Below are 18350 nucleotides of genomic sequence, written 5' to 3'. Positions count from 1 at the left end.
AAATCAGGGTCCCCATCAAGATCTGGAGCATGTCACCTTCATTTCCAGTCCCTGAAATCTATTTCAACCTATATTTTCCTCTTTATTCTAGAATTTATTTACTAACTTGCTACAGAATAGCTTTTTATAAAGCTTTCCAACTTGCTGAGTTGTAGTGGGTCATTCCCAGAGGTCCATCTTTGCATTCATCGTGCCATAAATAATGGCCTTCATCTACAGCATTATTATCTTTCTTGTTCCAGAATCTCTCAAAGTGACATCTTGTTTGGTGCTCCTGTGCCTGAGATGGATTAATAATACTCACAGGTGCTAAACCACATTTGTTAAAGAAACATTCTCTGGGTTATCGACTTATACACTAAATGGTTCTCTCTTGCATTCCTTGCAAAGTTTAGAACTAATTACTTTGCAGGAGGTTTCACAACAGAGCAGTGCAGTTTCTCAAAAACTTTTCTTTCCTCTTGGAGGCAAGCACTTGCATTAGCAAGTTACACTCATGTTTTACTGCTCATAGATTGAATTACATTCATCACTCTGGAAGCAGCAACAGCATGACTGCCCTTCCACATGTGAGACATGCAATTCATCGATTTCTGGAGCTGTAACCACAGCTTTACATTTATCATATGTCAGTTCTGGTTTACTTAGCAGTCCCCTGTGTGGGACAATGTAGTTTAAAATGTTGCTATTAAAGAGGGGGGAAAAGAAACATTTCACATACAATGGTAGCATTCATCAACTGTTTTTTGCAGAGTGATGTAGCACTACTTATCAACTACCAGTTTCCAATTTCTCTAGTAATAACTTTTTTACTCTTATAGACAGCTCAGAGATCTAAGAACAAAATGACAAAAAAGAATAGTTGAAATATGACTCACATAAACCTGCTTCTTGTGCTGAACAACAGCCCCTTTTTTACACTAGGAAGATGCAGTTTTTGATCCCTGAACTTTTGCCTGAAGGTACAGATCAGCTTCATGGCCTCTAAGGAAATCAACTGGCCCCCAAAATTAAAAGCTTCACTCCCAGTTTTGGACATCCCCATTTGAGTGAACAATTCCATATTAAGGCATCCTGTTTCAGAAGCCTCTGAATTCCTCAAGCATTTAGCTTCATGTAGGCAGCCCCTGTTCTAGGGGACCTCACAAACAAACCCTTGCACCTGTCATTTGGTTTGCACATTAAATAAAAGTGAAGGTGAGTGATGAAAATCTCATCCCTATCTCGACTGTTTAAGTTAGTATCTCAAAAGACAAGATACCTTTACCTAGTTCTGAAGGCCTTCCACTCTTTTCTTCCCCCACCCTTTAAAATTTGTGGCTCTGAATGGCATGAAGTCTCTGAGAACTGGTTGAGTGCAAGGACAATGTTTCTGGATCCCAGACACACAAATTCTGCTGCCCAGGAATTCAGGAGAAGCTGGTCTTCCCTTCACTTCTGGAGGTATTGCAGGCCCCTTACAAATCCCAGATGGACAGTGGAAGACAGGCTGCAGAAATAGACTTAGAATCATCTGCAAAATATTCCCCAGGCAAAATTTCAGCAACGTGGAGGTTGTCACATCTCTCTAGGCTTTAAGGAACAAAGTGTATTCCAGCAGGAGGAGCAACAACGTGATGGTTTTCCCAGCTGCCAGACCAGGAGGCACCACACGAGACTGCCCAGTACCATGAGAAAGGGAGCAATGCAGTCACCCACTCACTCCTGCTCAAAGATCTTCTCTTAGTCCTTGGCACTGGAAGAGGTCTCTCTTGCAGAGGAATAGCTTGTCTTATCTTGGGGTAGGAGGGACATGAAGGGAAGAGGGTGGTGACTGTCACCACACTGGAATATATTTTCAAACGGCTGAGGGGAAAAGCAGAATTCATTCTGTCCAGATGATGCAGCAACACACCAGCATGACTGCAAGAACCAGCACACTTCAGCCTCTTATTGAAAACATATTCTCCAAGGCAAATAAAAAAATAATGGCTCAAACAAAATGATGCCTTCTTGTGACACTTAACCTTGAAGATTTCCCAGTTCTATCAGAGGTGCTTTCATGCACTTTGCAACATGAATAACAAAATTACACTCTTTAATCACAAGGCAAGTCTTATTTGTTTCTTGTTTTCTGTCGTGAAAATTGCTTTTCTGGCTAATGTCAAATATGTCTGAAAGAAAATGCTGTAAAAGAAAATCTCCCAAAAAATATTTGTTTCCACTACAATACAAAAAATATATTAAAGAATAAATTATGTAGTGCTCCTAACTGGTTTTATCTGTTTAAGAGTAAATTGGTTTTGGATGAAACAGGGCACGGGAAAAGATAACTCCCAAGAACAGTCATTTCCACCTCCTCCAGAACTTGCTAGTATGAAAACAAAGCTAGGTTTTGCCAACATTTCTCATTAAGAAAATGTCATCATTTCCACTAGTTAGAAGAATCACTTGGAAAATGGGAGATCGGCATTTGAGATGCTACTATCAGATAAGCAAACCAGAGACTTACGTCTTTCTCAAATCCCAGGTAGGCATGGAAAGGACCTTGGCATATCAAGTAGTTTGGTCTCCTTTCCCAAGTAGATCAACTAGATCAGGTTGCTCATAGCCATGTTCTAGCTCTGAATGTCTTCAAGAACAGACACACAAAAACCTCTCTGGCCAGGCTTTTACAGTGTTTGTCCACTCTCATGGTGGAAAAAAAATTCTGATATCTACTTGGAATTTCCCTTGTTGCAGTTTGCCTCTGGTCTCTGCCATTATTTTCCTCTGCACCTCACAGAAGGGTATTAAAGCATAAACATCCCCCATCACAATCCCTTCATCTGCTCACCACTACATGAATATAGCAGACTGGTCAGGCACAATTTGCCCATGGTACATCCACACTGGCTGTTACCAGTCACCTTCCCATCTTTCACGTGCTTGGACATGTTTCCAGGAATACAAGCTCCATAACCTTTCTGAGAACTGAGGTTAGGCTGATAGGTCAAAAGTTCTCCAGATTTTCCTCCTCGCTTTCATTAAAATGGCATTAAAAAGGCATTTGCCTTTGTTGTGTTCCCTGACAGTCATCACATTTCCAAGATGATAGAGAGGGATTTTGCAATTTTATCAGCCAATGCTTGACACCCTTGGATGCAGCCCATGTGATTCCACAGTCTGGCATTTGCCCTGTTGACTTCAGTTGTTCCTAATTCAGTCCAGCTTCCCCGTGAATCAAGCATCATTCTCCCAGCCTATCACTGGATGCAGAGCCCTTCACTAGATCCAGTCATGCAAACTACCTCAGCACATTTCTGCCACTCCAGTGACATATGTCTGCAGCTGCATGTGGACTTCAAATTACTTCTGTTCTTTTTCCATGCTGTGTATGTACCTGCATAAACATTTGATTGAGAGTCTGGCTTTAGAGAAAATAGGTTAAAAAAATCTCCTTCTTTCATGCTCCTCATTGGAATTTCAGTTTATCTATATTCATACCAATGCTGTCACAGTTCTTGGCTATTTAAAAATTGGAATAGTAAGTTAAAAGCTTCCTATATATGGATTGCATAAATTCAATCAGACACTAGCTATACCTCTCACGTCCATAGTCTGGGGAGGAAAAAAAAATTAAAAACCCCCAAACAAACAAAAAACCTAAACAAAAACAAAACAAAAATAACCCAACCAAACAAACAAAAAAAAAAGAAAACAAAAACAAAAAAAAAACCCCACAAACAACAAAAAAAACCCAGATAAACTGCAAATTGTGAAATAAAGTCTGAGGAGAGTGTTATGGGAAAGATAGGAAGAGGGAAGGGATGTACAGTTGGAAACTTGGAAACTGATACGCCTCCCCAATACTGAAGAGCATTCCACAATACTGAGCACAGAGTTCAAACTACTTAAAAGTCTCAAGAATTAATTAGAAGCAAGAAAGGTTTTGGCCATGGTGTCCAAGTGCCATGGGCATGAAAAGCACACCTCACAGAAGGAATATTTAATTGAATGGTCAAATTTCCAGCAGTAGTTGAAGCCAAATAAATTTAAGTTATATGTGGGTTGTAAGATTTTAATACAGTGTGTCCGCTAACTATCAAAACACATTTGTAAAGAAAAAGGCAGAATCTCCAGATCTTCACTTCTCTTCGATTACAGTCTTTCTTCAAAATGTATTTTAATAGTTTAGAAATGGTTAACTCCTGAAAAAAAAAACAAAAAAACCCCACATATGTTGTGGCCTCCCATACAAAAAGTCAGAAGTGAACATAGGCATAGACCTCTACATTGAGAGTGAAACTAGTATAAAGTAGGCAGTTTCTTGATTCTGCCTAAAAGCAAAAAAATGGCTGAGTGGGTACCACAGCAAGTCAGAGGTGTCCCCAACAGTATCACAGCCAGTGCTCTGCCAAGGCAATTTCTGCTGGAAAATATCCATTTTAATTTTACCCGCATTAATAAATTCCAAGTTTTTGGCATCCTGGTGTGAATACTCCAGTAATGCAGTAGAGCAGCAGCCTGTTTATATTCCTGTAGAATGACATTTATTGCAGCAATGAACTTTACAAACACTTTGGACCAGATGGCGACCGCTTTCCTTGATGGCACACAAGGGGAAGGGAAGCCCCTCGAAACTGAGCACAGAGGAAAACTGGGGAGTTCACAAGGTAACACCTCCAATGACTGCAACTTTCCCGAGGAGCAGGGCTTTGTCTCTTTGCCCTTTACATGGGGGTAAACCTGGCTGCATGTGAGCTTTGTGGCTGTGTGAGCTCATCAAGAGAAACAGATGTGGAAACCTTGTCAAAATGGACATAGCTGTCACCTGCTCCTTGCATCATTCAGAGACTGTGGCCTACTTCAGCCAAGCTCATTAAGGTAGTTCAAGCCTTTGCTGAAGTGAATCAAAACCTTTGGAGAAATCCTAAAGCGAGAACAAATAAGGACAATATTATCGTAGGTACCTGTCCTTTATTGTTCAGGTCTTAGGTCTCTGATCATTTGCTTACATTCAGGAATTCCTTTTTAGTGTTTTTTTTAGCTCTCTTCTATTGCTATCTGAATCAGACCTTTTTAACCAGCTTGCTATTCTGACCCCCAAGCTGCAGATGATGATATTGGTTTGGTACTTCACTGTGATGAGCAGAACATGCTGCAGGCATGGGGCAAAGCCTGCTGCTCATACCTGGAGGATGCAGAGGGGACTTTCCCCTGCCCTCTTTCCTAAGACAAGTCTCACAAACAGGCTTCAAGCTGTTTGCACATAAATGCTGCACTGCCACCCACACTTCTTCGGTCTGCATACCATAGGTAAACTCTTTTGGCTGCATGAAATGCAGATATTCACACCAGCAAAATGTACACACCTTACCAGCCTTGTTAATTCTTACCTGTACCAAAAAACACGATGCTGTTTGAGATACCCAGAAAAGGTACTTTTTAAGCATTTGTCATTGCATACCTAGTGCATACAAAGTGCTACTCTTTGCATTTACCTCTGCAGTGCAGCATTTGAGAATGTACCTCTATATATTACCTTACTGTGGGCCACAAACACAAGCTTGGTGTTAAAATCATATCATTGTGACAGTTGTCCAGCCTATACGTTAGGAGGACAATTCTGCAGACTCATTTGCATAGCCAGCATGGCAAAAATCTATTAAAAGAAGGAACTTTAGAAATAAAACCCTGGATGCTACAAATCTAGGACGAATAAAATACTAAAAGTTACGCAAAATCATGCAGACCTCATTTTGGACTAGCTGAACTTACAAGAACAGCTGCTTCAGACATTTTTTCAAGAGAATTGAAAGGTACTGGAGGAAAAAGAATTTGTGTGCATACATGCATATCTTGTGCATACACACAGGCACATACATTATATTTATTTATGCACCTGACACGATTTCTCCTTTACTGCAAATAAAGCATACAGGATCTTAAGGACTACCAATTAATTTGGTGTATTTTATCTTCAGATATAGAGCACAGCTGCTAAATGACAGAAATGGATTGAGTGCCACAGACTTTTTTTTTTCCTCATCTGGTGCTGATATAATTTATCAGAAGCAGAGCTGGAATGCCAACCTGGACCAGCAGTCAGCTGCAGCCCTGGCACATTAGCTCCCAGTTCCTTCTGTTAGTTGTGTACATCCATGTATCTACCAGCCTGTCAGGCCCAACTTCTGAACACCTTTAATGTGCTCCAAAGATAAACACTTCTATATGTAGGACAGGAAATGAGGCTTCTTTTGCTGATAAAAAAAAGATTTACAACAAGTGTAGGGAAAGAACCATTCCAATTAAAACACCACTTAAGCATTTTTTTTGTCCTCAATATCAATGAAATCAGAACACCACTGTAATTCTGTTTGATAATTTTAACTTAGTTTATTAGAAATTATCCCCCTGAGCCAATAGCTGACCTCCAAAGCACTCCAGCTTCCTGTGGGATAACAAAGAATAACATAAAACATGCTACTGTGAAATAAGCATGGCTGGTGTGAAGTTTGTTCCTGTGTTGTCCGATAGACAAACCTATAGCAAGTATTCAGCAGTGATCAAATAAATATCCAGAGACCTTTTTCTAACAGACAACTCAGCAATTTCAAACAGATTTCTTGAGCTAATTCTCTTGTGGTATGGTCTGATACAGCAGTGTTAATCTCCTACTTTAAATCAAGTCTCTGTCATAAGGGTCTATTAATCTCTCCCAAGTTATCAAGTATCTTAGTGGTAGGAAATTATACCTCTAAATTGAATTTTGTTCTCTTTCAGTGTAGCAAAAAATATTTTTCAAACTTCTAACAGGAACTGTAAAACCTATGATGCCAACAATACATTTAAATAAATAAAAGCCATAATTTAAAGCCATTCTCTCCCAAGCCCAAACGTTACAGCGAAATAATAGAAATTGCTTACCTGAAAAGGAGAAATTAAACACAAGATTTTAAATGAAAGTGAAGCAGAAGGTTAACGTTTTTATCTTTTTATAGCAATTGGGGTTTTTTTTAAGAATCCTTTATGTCAAACAATCTCCAGGCACTAATAAAACACTTACTGATTCTTAGCATGTACACTTACTCTACAAGATATCCTAACCTGCAGTTTCCATTATTTTTAACAGAAACAGATACCTTTTACATAAGTCTGCAAAGTTAGTGCCCCTTTGTTTCATGGGAGACAAATTTACAGTAAGTAAATATCTCTGCATTAAATTTACTATGCTTAAGTTAAAATTAATAACCATAGGTGACAAAATAACTTGATTTTATGGCCAGCAATAGAGCTGCAGGGTGACTAGCGGCAGGAGACACCAGAATGTAACTGCAGCATCAATAAATTTTATGGCCTTTGCTTTCCAAGAAGAGCTCCACATTCTCTGTAAGGTTTAGATAGACCTGTCCCGCTGGGTTATTTGAATCTTATCTACTGCTGACCATTACCATCTCACCAAGTGCAACAAACAGCACTGGTCAGTGCTTAGATCAGAAATGCTGCCTGCATGGTCACACAGCAGTAAATACAGAGACCTCTTACGCATCAACATAATAGGATTTGCATTAAGCAGAGTGTTCAAGGCCACAGGGCCAGGGCATCACCACTCAATTGATGTCAGCTTTGCAGTCAAACCAAAATCCAGGCAGTACAAGGAATCAGCTTGACTTACGAGGTTTGAGGTAAGACGGATTCAATTTCACTTAGATGAAATTCACATTACAAAAATAAACACAAGAACAACAAACTAAAAAAAAAACCCATCCATGCTTGCTATGGATTTATTCTCTCTGTAGCAATTAGATTTTTCTCACAAAAATGGAAGTCAAAACACTTGGCACAAAGCTGTTTCTTTGGGAGAGGCTGTGAGGTGGGAAGGATAGTGTTACCTTTTAAGTTCAACTGGGACACAGGGTGTAAGAATTGAATACCACCAAGAGCACTGCAAGATTGGAGCAAGAAGCATTTTAAATGACTGCTGCCTCAAGTTTAATTTTAGCTGACCTTCATTAACTGTTCGGAGTTGACTTGTATTAAACTTTCCTATGACAAAGGTCTCAGAGTCTCCTCGGACATCACTATGATCTTCCTCGCTGCATTTTCTAATACGTGCCAACCTTTAAAGCATCTGCTCTAATAATCAAAGCTGCTAATGAAAACTGGAAATAGCTGTGAAAGCTAAAGGAAAATTTATTGTTAACATTTTTCAAGGCTGGCACAAGCATGTGCTTGGTGTATGTGCAGGGAGGGCAGACTCATCCAGACACAAAACAAGCAAGAGGAGCCAGCTGAGGGGGCTACGGTGGAGCACATCTCAGACTGCTGGTTTTTCTGGTGGCATGAATTAAGATTCGATGCAGAGCAAATAACATAGCTAAAGCGTTTCCACAAAACAGAGCTCTTTCTTTCCAACCTGCTTTCTTTGTGACAAATGGAAGGATAATTCTCCCTGTCAACAGAAAAACAGAGAAAGATGAGAAAGGGAGGAGGAGAGAGAGAAAAGAAGAAGCAACAGAGAGAAGGGCAGTTGCAGCTACCAAGGCTGGAAGGAAATAGCATATCGTAGAGCTAAGAAGCCTCAGGTGAGCATTGCAGCAGCCCTCCTGCAGTTTCTGCAAATAATTAGAAGTGAAAGGAGTCTGTTCTTGTCCATGCATCCAAAGGGGCCCCGACAGTTTTTATAGTTCCTTTGTTTGCCCATCAGGCTTCTCCCTCAAGACATTAATTTTATCCTCTTTTAAGTAAAGCTGTTTTACTGGCACATTTGAGTGATATTTGCAGCCCGAGCTCTGAAACAAATATATGATGTATTCAGAAGCCTGGGCACACCACATTTCTGTGGAAACTTCTTCCCCAGTTTGCCCTAGGTACCCTGTAATAAGTAGCAGAAGAAATGCCTCATGAAGACATTGATTTTTCTCTGGAGACTGCTGATCAGAGTCTTTTCCTACCACAAACTCTGAGATCCAGCAATAAAGAGGAAATATGGTCTTAGGACAACATAAGCAGAAACACATGCTCCTTCAAAATTCAGAATTTTAATAATTCCTCAAGACTACATATGAAAATACAGATGGCAGATGGGCAGATTTTAACTTCCGTGTTTCAAGCTGGTCTTATACATGGAGAAAGAGAATTTGAAGAGAGTAAATAGCTCCTCAGAGGTAAGTGTCCTCATTTGTGTTACCTGAATTCAGTAAAGATTTAGATAAATCACTGCTCAGAACATAAATTTAGCAGTTTGGCAATAAAAAGATATCAAAAAGGGGAGCAAATGACAAGGCACATTATTCAAAGGTCAAACTCACACCTTCCACAGACAGCTGTCTACAAAAAGAAGAGCAACACACAAACACTAAATTCATTAGAGGAAAGAGGAATTGGACTAATTAACTCTGTATTAAATATTCTTCATTAGAGGCATATTTTATAATCTTCCCATTCCAGCAACTTATACCAATTTACAAGCATGAGACCATTTTCTTAAACAAGTCATTGATAAAAATTACGCTTTTGCCCAAAAGTTAAAAGCCTTTGGAAGATCAGCAAAGGTTTCTGAATAAAGACCTACCCTTACCCACCAATTTACATGAGTCTGATGAACAGGATATACCACATGTAGTTTGGCCTTTGGCAGCTGGAAAACCTGGTAGCCTACAAAGATTGAAATCAGATAAAAATGTCAAAGTAATTAAATTCCCTTACTTAAGCAGGTTCAGACATACTGAACTAGTACAGGTTTATGGTCCAGGATCAGAGTAGTTTTTCCTAAGGCAGCAAAGTCAATGGAAATATTTTAGATACTTCGCACTCCTTTTTTGAGGGATGGTAGGAGTTGATGCTTGGCATAAATCACCACATAACTCTGTGTCATCTTCAAAATTAGAGACCTTCAGACCCTGCAGATTCTTTGCTGGTTTACTGCTTTCTATCCTACCTTCCATCCTGCTCAGAAGCCTTCCTGATGCTGTGAAGCTTGATTTGCCTGAAGGGGAGGGTAATTGCATGAAATTGAAAGATCTGATATTCCACAGTCATAGGAAAAATAAGGTATGTTTTTTAAAAGTAGCATCTCTGTACTCTGAATGAAGAGACCAGCACATTTCTGGAAAAATCAAGGAACTCCCCACCCTTGTTCCCCAAATTGTTGAGTTTTTTAAGCGCCATCCATTTCAAATACAGACCTAATGTCTTTTCATGTAGGTAACTGCTCATCTTAAAAAGATACAACTGCACTGGGCTTTATTTTATTAAACCAAAAATCATATTCATTGCAAATATATATTGAAGGTCCAGATTAAATTTAGAGTCTGTACATAACAGAAAGAAAATGCAGACTCCAAGTATTAGATTGCACTAGTGAGAGCTTGTACATATAGAAAAAAGGTAGGATCAACACCAGATGGACTTTTGGGATTTTTTCAACTTTAGGCAGTTAGTCTTGGAACAGAAGTTGCCAGGTGATGTTGAATGGATACAGAAACTGACCCAAATAAGAGCAGCATGACAATCACCATCAAGGCTTCTGAAAATTAAATTCACTTCTGCTTTAAGGAGAAAGTAAGATTTGCCTGCCATAGTATAACTCCTACTGCTTAAAAGCAACTTTTCAACTTTGTTACAAACCAGAAAGCAACGCTTAGATCCTTATTTATCTAAAAGTTAAGGAATTAGCATTAAACCATGGGGATTTGTAGCCTTATCAGAAGCACCTCTCCATTCAGACCATCAGTATCTGGGTGTAAAAGCCTCCAGCATCAAGGCTACAAAGGCTCTTGACAAGATGGTGCTTCTAGGGCAAATTAAAGCACTTGAGTCACACTTGTATGGAGCATCCCCACCAGTTCACTGGTTATCAGACATGACTGCCTTCCAGACAGACCACAGGAATGAACATATTCCCCTACACTTTACCAAGCATATGGTCATGGTGACAGGGCAGGACAAGACACTGAAAGCAGAAGCAAGTTTTGGAGAGAGTTTGGTTGATTCCCAAGCCCTTCAGTTACCATTTTCAAAATGTGCGACTGGTGAGCACTAAACAGCATTTTCAAGATACCGAGGTTTCCTAAGCACAAGTTTATGACAACCATCTGCTCCAGTTTGCTCCAGCTGCCAGAATGGCTCAGCAGGATGGGTGAGACAGAAGAGCAAGTACACTCCTGAGACCCCACTCAAGGACGGTCCCCAAGGAACAGAAGTAAACCCTGGGTAAAAACACAGACGCTATGTCTGGATACTTCCACAAATCGCTGCCAAGCTCATCCTCTCTGCACGGTGTCACACAGACACACAGAGGCTGTCTCCGTCCCTCAGAAGTTTACAGTCTAACTGCAATAGCACAGCCTACGTACAGAGACACAAAGGCATTCACCGAGGTTACAAAGGGGGTCAGTGGCAGACACAGACATCAAACACGAGCCACAGCAGTCTCCCTGTCATCTGCCTGTCCATTGAACTTTGCTGTCTGTTAACTACAAAGATACATGACAGAGCAAAGGACCCTAGTGAACTCACATCAAACCAGTCAGGACTGAGTAAGTGAGAAGCTTGGTACTGGAAATAAGACAGAGAGACAAGCAGAAACAAAACCTACAGGCCAGCAGGGCAAGACACGGTAAAAGGGTTTTTTGTTTGTTTTTTGGTTTTTTTTCTGTTAAAGACAGCAAGAAAAACCTTTTCTTCAGGCATTTACACACATACACAAAGTGCACATTGCTATGAGCTGTAATTACACACTGCTGGACCTTTAGACAGTTTAAACCAAAGTATTAATGCACCTTGTGAAAAGCATAGCTTTAGTTTACCTGTGATAAACTTTACGAAGTTTATCACAGTTGTTCTCTCGTGCATTTATATTATTTCAGTTTATTCCTCTGGTAGCATTACCAGTGAAGACACAGGAAATTGTCACACAAGGTACAGAAACTAATGAATAGCAAAGACTGAATGTACATTTGCCTGGTCTAAGACAGTTCTTAAATTGCCACAATCCAGTCAATACTGAAGATGGAGATTCTAAATACACTAAAATAAAAACACTTCCACAAAGATTCACAACCTAAACAGAGACTATTTCCAAAACAAACACACAACATAAATAAGGTGCATTTTAAAATTATGCCAAGGTGCTAAGGACCAAAAGCACAGATATGACAATTAACCCCCATGTGTCCTGCCCATGGATTTGAATTTTCCTAAACTGGAGACACATTTCAGCAGTTATTCATGCCACTGTGCTTAATGGCGAGCATCTCACTTCCACAGAAGGGAGCCCCTTCCCACATACAATTTGAAGTGGTGCCCTTTCAGCAGAAGCTTAACTTGCTTTAGCAAACACTGCCAACAAATCTAGCTTAAGGCTTGGGGTGGGGGGGATATACCAAAAGGACAAGTCAGCAGTAGGCTCATTCTGAGCTAGTATCAAACATAAAGAAAATCCACCACGCTCCAGCAACCCTCCTGGCTGAGCCCAACCAGTCTTCCCAGTCTCAGTGGCAGAAAACTGCAGCCTTCAGACCAGGCAGGGAAGAAAAAAGGATCATATCTCTACAAGGCCCAGGCACTTTTCCCATCTGCCAGCAGAATGACATATCTGTTCTCAAAACATCCATTATTCCACATTTATATTCAGGACACAACTCACCTCTTTCCTGAAGATACTCTTCACTTTCAGAAGTGTGCCTCTACCATTTATTTCCTCTTTTTTCTTGCTTATGGTCCTACACCTAAGAACATCACTAATACGTCCCACAAATCAGGGGTAAAGCACAGTAGTTGTCTCCAGGCCACCTCTCCAGACCTAATCTAATACAAAATTTAGATCCCCCATAGAACAATCCCATCTTTCAGCTGACATACACCGAAACTCCATGCTGTCGTAATATCCACAGGAATCCAAATACCAATCAATAGCTGCATCACTTTGTAGAAATAAAGTCAGCAATTAGAAGAATTAATCTAAAATAATGTTTATACATTGACCTAAATATATCAGAATAAACTTACCAGCACAGAAAAGCTGCCTATTAGACACCTGTGAAATCTTTGCCCTATGCATGTTAACTAGTATCATTCTTCAAGCGTTCAGTTTTCTTTCCAATCCACGTAATTTGTAGACCAAAGGTGTTTTTATATACTGGACAGCACTAGGGTTCAGTTTCCTTTTACCAGGGGTAATAAATTTGACTAGACAGCAACAATTGCTTTTTAATCTAAGCAAACTGGTATGTCAGAGGCAATCAGTATGGCGAAGCTATCCCAGGAGTATCCTAATAATCCCAATGAATCACTTGGTGTTGTATGAAACTGAATAGCTGAACTCTTAGCACAGAATGTCACAAGCACTTAATGCAGCAAGTATATGCAGCTGCAAACAGCGAGCTCAGGGACACTTCCCTTCCTAGTGTTTATACTCCTGCTCAACTTCTGCTCTTTTGGCATTAACCAGTTTCCAATCGTATTAGCGTATTTTATTTTTTAAAAACAATTTCCCATGGGAAAAACCTGACACAAATTTGCTATTCCTACCAATGGTTATAGGTTACATGCAGAGAAAAAGTTCAGGGAAAATCTCAGAGGGCTCTGATATAAGAGAAAATCTATCAATATAAAGTAGCTAATAAAATAAGGAGACCAAACTGCTTCCAATGAGAGACTTTTTAACACACAAATTACCGACACAAATGACATTGATTTCAGAGGAAATATTTCAGTGGACCACTGCAGCACTTCTTAGTGGTGTTTTGAGCCTAATCTGTAGCATTTCAAACATATTAAGTGAGCATTTCAAAAATAATGTTCTCCAACTAAATTGTATGCCATTTATGGAAAGACATGCAATAATGCCATTTTTAAACCCGAACTAAAGGTGCAGTTTGTCTTAATTCCATTTTTATTAATATATTCTATTAGTTTGAATTACATGCAGATTTTTAAAACTGAAGCTAGAAATACTGCTTTACACACATAATTAGAAATGTTTCAATATACCTAACTGCACAGAACTATTTTCAAATGAAACTAGCCAGTAATTAACCTAAGACTAAGTCAGTAACTTTACACTAGGTTTCCTTATGTGGTGTGATTCATACTGCCTCTAAACAACAGCTATCCCCACAGAAGTACTTTAACTCTGTTGGTGTCCTCAGAGTGTAAAAATGTTGTTGAATTGACAAGTGTGTCTATAAAACATGTATCACAGTCTCTTGTCTATCTATCTTGTCTCTTGTCTGTATGATTACCTATAGTAACTCTGGATAAAAACAGATGTTCTGACTTGAAAAGCACTTATCTTTACAACTCAAGAATCTCTGAGGAGGTTTAATCTAGTTGATTTAAAGCTTTGCTTCTTAGCATCAGTTTAGTAGTTCGCTGATTTTACTTCTTAACTAGACAAATGCTCTTCTATGGACACACTAAAAATTCTCAGAAATAATAGCTGCATAAACTACTGACTTGCCTATAATTTCTAAAGCACAGGTGAGCCTAATATCTTTTCCTACTGTGCACATGAAAGTCCCCAAGTATCTGGAAAATTCGGGCCAGCCAGCCACCATCTTCTTTTCATTCCCTTTTCAATCTTATTTGACTATGGAACATACAGTAGAAGTCATTAAGCTGCATTTCACAGTTTATGGTTTTAATGGTTTTGCAACATTAGATGCACAACACATTTTCAAGCATCAAAAACTAGGCTTTGCTATCTAACATTTCATAAAGATAATAAAAACTAATGAGCACTCATGATCTATGATCTGACAAGACATCTGTTCTGTTCTTTCCAAGACAAAAGACTCACCCTGCCTTGTTCTGGCACAGTGGGAGAGAACAAATATAAACCAATTAACCATTCTAAACTATAAGCTATATTAAGTTATAGTTTCTCAACAGGCTTTTCATACCCTGTTGCTAATAGGGCACAGGTGTCCTTAAAAAAAAAAAAAAAATCTTTCAATGCAGTAATTAAATCCTGCTAATTTCACATGGTCAGCTGCAGTCAACAGCATTGTTCAGTTTCAGCAGGAAAAACCCCTCTTCAAAACAAACAATGACAAGGTTGAGGTTACACCAAGAGCCCACTATGAATAGCTCCCTTCCCATTATCTACATCTTTACATCGTGCTTTCTTATTGCAGGAGGATTTTAGAGGAATTTCATTCTGATCTGTTGGGGGGGGGGTAAGTAGTGCAAACATTACAAGAAATCCTACAAGATACATCACAAGGGACATGACTAACGTGGGGCACAGAGGCAACAAGAATAATCTGCTCTACCATTGTGAGGCTGTAACAGGGAGATCTGTCATAGGAAACTGCTAAGAACAATAAAAATCTGCCTCCGCCTTTACATTTCAAAACCAGCTGCCAAGCATGTTAGGTAAACTGTTTGAGACCAAATTCAGTTTGTTGTCACCTACAGTATACTACAGAGGTGGGAAAAAAATTTCTTTTTTGTCTTCATTCAGCCTTGCAGTATGACTTACTTGGAACACTGCAGGAGCATGCAATGTTTTGGCTTCCTGGAAACTGCTGTATAGTCCTGTAAATAAAACATGTGAAAGGGGAAAAAAAATCACAGATTGCATAGCAGTTAACGAACAACATTATTTACAGTAAAACCTTAGAAAAAGACAAAAATCCCAGTTTGCATAAAGAAAACAAATACCCAATGCCTGATAAATACCTTATACTGCTCAAAACACTGTCCTCCTATCAATCTACCTTGCAGAAGCACATGGTAATAATAAGCAATAGAACCAGGGAACCAAGCACAGCCCAGCTGTGCAAGAAAGCAAAGTACTTTTGCTGAACTGAAAGATCCAAGGTAACTGGGATTTAATATTAAAACCCTACACGTCCTCAAACATATTACCTATTCAAGTAGCATAAGCTTCCTCAAGCAAGTCAGAAAAGAACAGCACATCCCCCATTTCCTTTCAGAAAGGGAATCAAATCTTGCAATTTCAATGAAGATTATTTGGACAAGCTTCAGTCCATTTCTCTGCAATTCTTGTCATCCCATTCACCTTTATTCCGAAACAATATTGCCTTTTTTTTTGTTAACATTTCTTCAGTTCCTTCTCCTTGTTCTTTATTTACCTTTCTTCCCTGATTTCAGAATTTTAGTTGGAGTAATTTTGGCAAGTTTTGGTCCTTTTCACTGCCCCTCATTTCATCTCATTCCATTTGGTTGTAGTCACTCCATTTCCAAATATTCTGAGTTTTTTCCAATTGCATTTGTTTTAACCATATCTCCTTTCCAGAGTATTTGTTAGACTTTGTTCTCTGATTTCAAAATTTCATTCCCTTTCCTGAAAGCAGCTTTCCCTGAACTGTTCTGCTGGAAGTCTGCTCTTTCCACTAACTAAAACTGGTATTCTCCTCATGTTGCAGCCACAGACTCTGCTTCAGAATTTAAACCAACATTTATACAATATGTGCACAAACAGAACCAAAAAGGAAGTGAAGCTACTAAGTTCATGTATAAAGCTTAGTCCAGACAAAAATTACCATGGCAAGAAGGTTCATGGATTTTTCTCTCACGCCCACAGAGAGGTTATGTATACTTAAAATAAATAAAATCTAAAAAAAAACTAAATAAGCACTATATAAGCAGCCTAAATCAGCTGGTGAACTTAGGCTACACATCTATTAGCATTTAGTGTAGGAAAACATCAAAGGATCAGTAGGAAACAGTTTCTGCTGTGGACCTGAACCTTAAAATTTGCATGTTTGGTGAGTTTGCTATGACCAGTTAATTTGGGCTCTTCAGATCTGTAATATTCTTCTGTGATATTCTTCATATCATTTAAGCCTTGCAGACATAAATTTGCTGCTCATCCATTAGCATTTGGTACATTTTTGGATCAATTTTTTTTGTCTAGTTTCATTTGGACAGAATTCAATTTGCATTCTCCAAGGCAAAAGCATGACAAGCAGGGATGACCAGATTAATTTACAAAGAAAAAACATACCCGCAACTGAAAAAACATACCAACAGCAAAAAAACATTCCTAACCTGGATCAAAATAATAATGTAGGCCTACCCCAGGGTCCCTAGAAAAGCAGTCATGCAATAGCATCATCAACCCCAACATGTGCAGCTACTTATCAAATGTGCTGCACTCCTGCTGTGTATTTTCGGATATTATAATTGTAAAACATTCTAATTCTATATAAATTTTGACAGGTTATTCTAACTATCATAGTTTAGTCAGTTAACCTCCTAAACTCAATTTACTTCCTTGTGCATTTTTTTATGTCCATCCTTACACTTTGACTTCTCAAATACTGGTTCCATGACAATTTAAATTATAGGAAGATTAATAAAAACCTGATAGAAAAAAGAATAATCTGCCCACAGAGACACAAAATTTGTCACATTCCGATTCTGGTTAAAATATTAAAATTTAATTAATACCATTTGAACATACAATTATATCAAGGGAAGAGGAAAGGCATTCAAACAATGGATATAGATCTTAAACAATATTTACAAATTCTAAACTGCAAGTTGACTATAAAGTCACAAATACTTTAAATATTTAGTAGAATATAGTGTAAATTCTAATATAAACTAGATAAACTCAATCTGTTGTTTTTTTCCAGTCATAACAGTCTAATCTTTACATATTATATACATTAGAATGCTAAAAAGTTATAAAATTTTCTTTCTGTTACTATGCAAAGAAATGGAAAATACATCAGCTCTTACTGTACAATATTCCAATTGAACTTTCTGTAGTGGTCTGCAAAAATAAATGGCACTTTCACATGCAACAAGGCATAAAGTACAACTCTTTTCATTTGCAGTATTCCATCTGAGTGCAAAGTAAACTGCAATGCAAATGTCATTCAACTACATAGCTGGAAATCAAATGTAAACTGTGGAAAGAGATCTGAAAAACTTTCTCAGATTGAAGTAATAATGAAAAGCATGTAAACTGATTTCCATACAGATCTGTAATTTTAAAAAATGAAATTATGGCATACTGAGAAGTTTGTTATGATGGTATCAGAGCTACCTTGACAACACAATAATGGAGGAAAAGCTGATGATGATGTGCCAGTTCTCTGAAGCCCAGCCCTGCCAATGGGCTGCAGCATCTAAGATGTTTCTCTATTGACAGTTTCCAAAATTATTTCTGCCACTCAAAACTGCACATTAACAGTCAGATGGGTTTTCTTATGCCATTGTGTAACCATAACTTCCACAGTGCAATGCCACAAGAAGCCTGTCTTTCAGGATTTCTTTACTTGGGTATTCAGGTAACTTGAGCATATTGATACTGAAAAGAAAAAACAAAAAAGGATACCACAGTTCAGCAAAAAACTCAACATTAAAGATTTCTGATTAAAACCCCTGAAGAGACCATATGCATGGAA

General features: G+C 38.6%; 1 protein-coding gene across 4 annotated transcripts in view; it reads right to left on the bottom strand.

Annotated features, from left to right (window-relative positions):
• Window positions 1-17353: 17353 nt before the first annotated feature.
• Window positions 17354-18350, bottom strand: part of HACE1 (HECT domain and ankyrin repeat containing E3 ubiquitin protein ligase 1) — a 48735-nt gene continuing 47738 nt past the window's right edge. For 3 of the 4 annotated variants that reach the window (XM_014880416.2, XM_014880417.2, XM_088161969.1), the window contains one exon: window positions 17354-18253. In XM_014880416.2, the coding sequence (XP_014735902.1) occupies window positions 18151-18253 (103 nt within the window). In that variant the 3' untranslated portion in view covers window positions 17354-18150. The remainder of the gene's footprint in view (window positions 18254-18350) is intronic. The other variant, XM_088161970.1, reaches the window with a different exon arrangement.

The sequence above is a fragment of the Sturnus vulgaris genome, chromosome 3, assembly GCF_052056855.1.
Source record: "Sturnus vulgaris isolate bStuVul1 chromosome 3, bStuVul1.hap1, whole genome shotgun sequence".
NCBI lineage: Eukaryota > Metazoa > Chordata > Aves > Passeriformes > Sturnidae > Sturnus > Sturnus vulgaris.
This window is presented reverse-complemented; position numbering and strand designations above follow the sequence as displayed.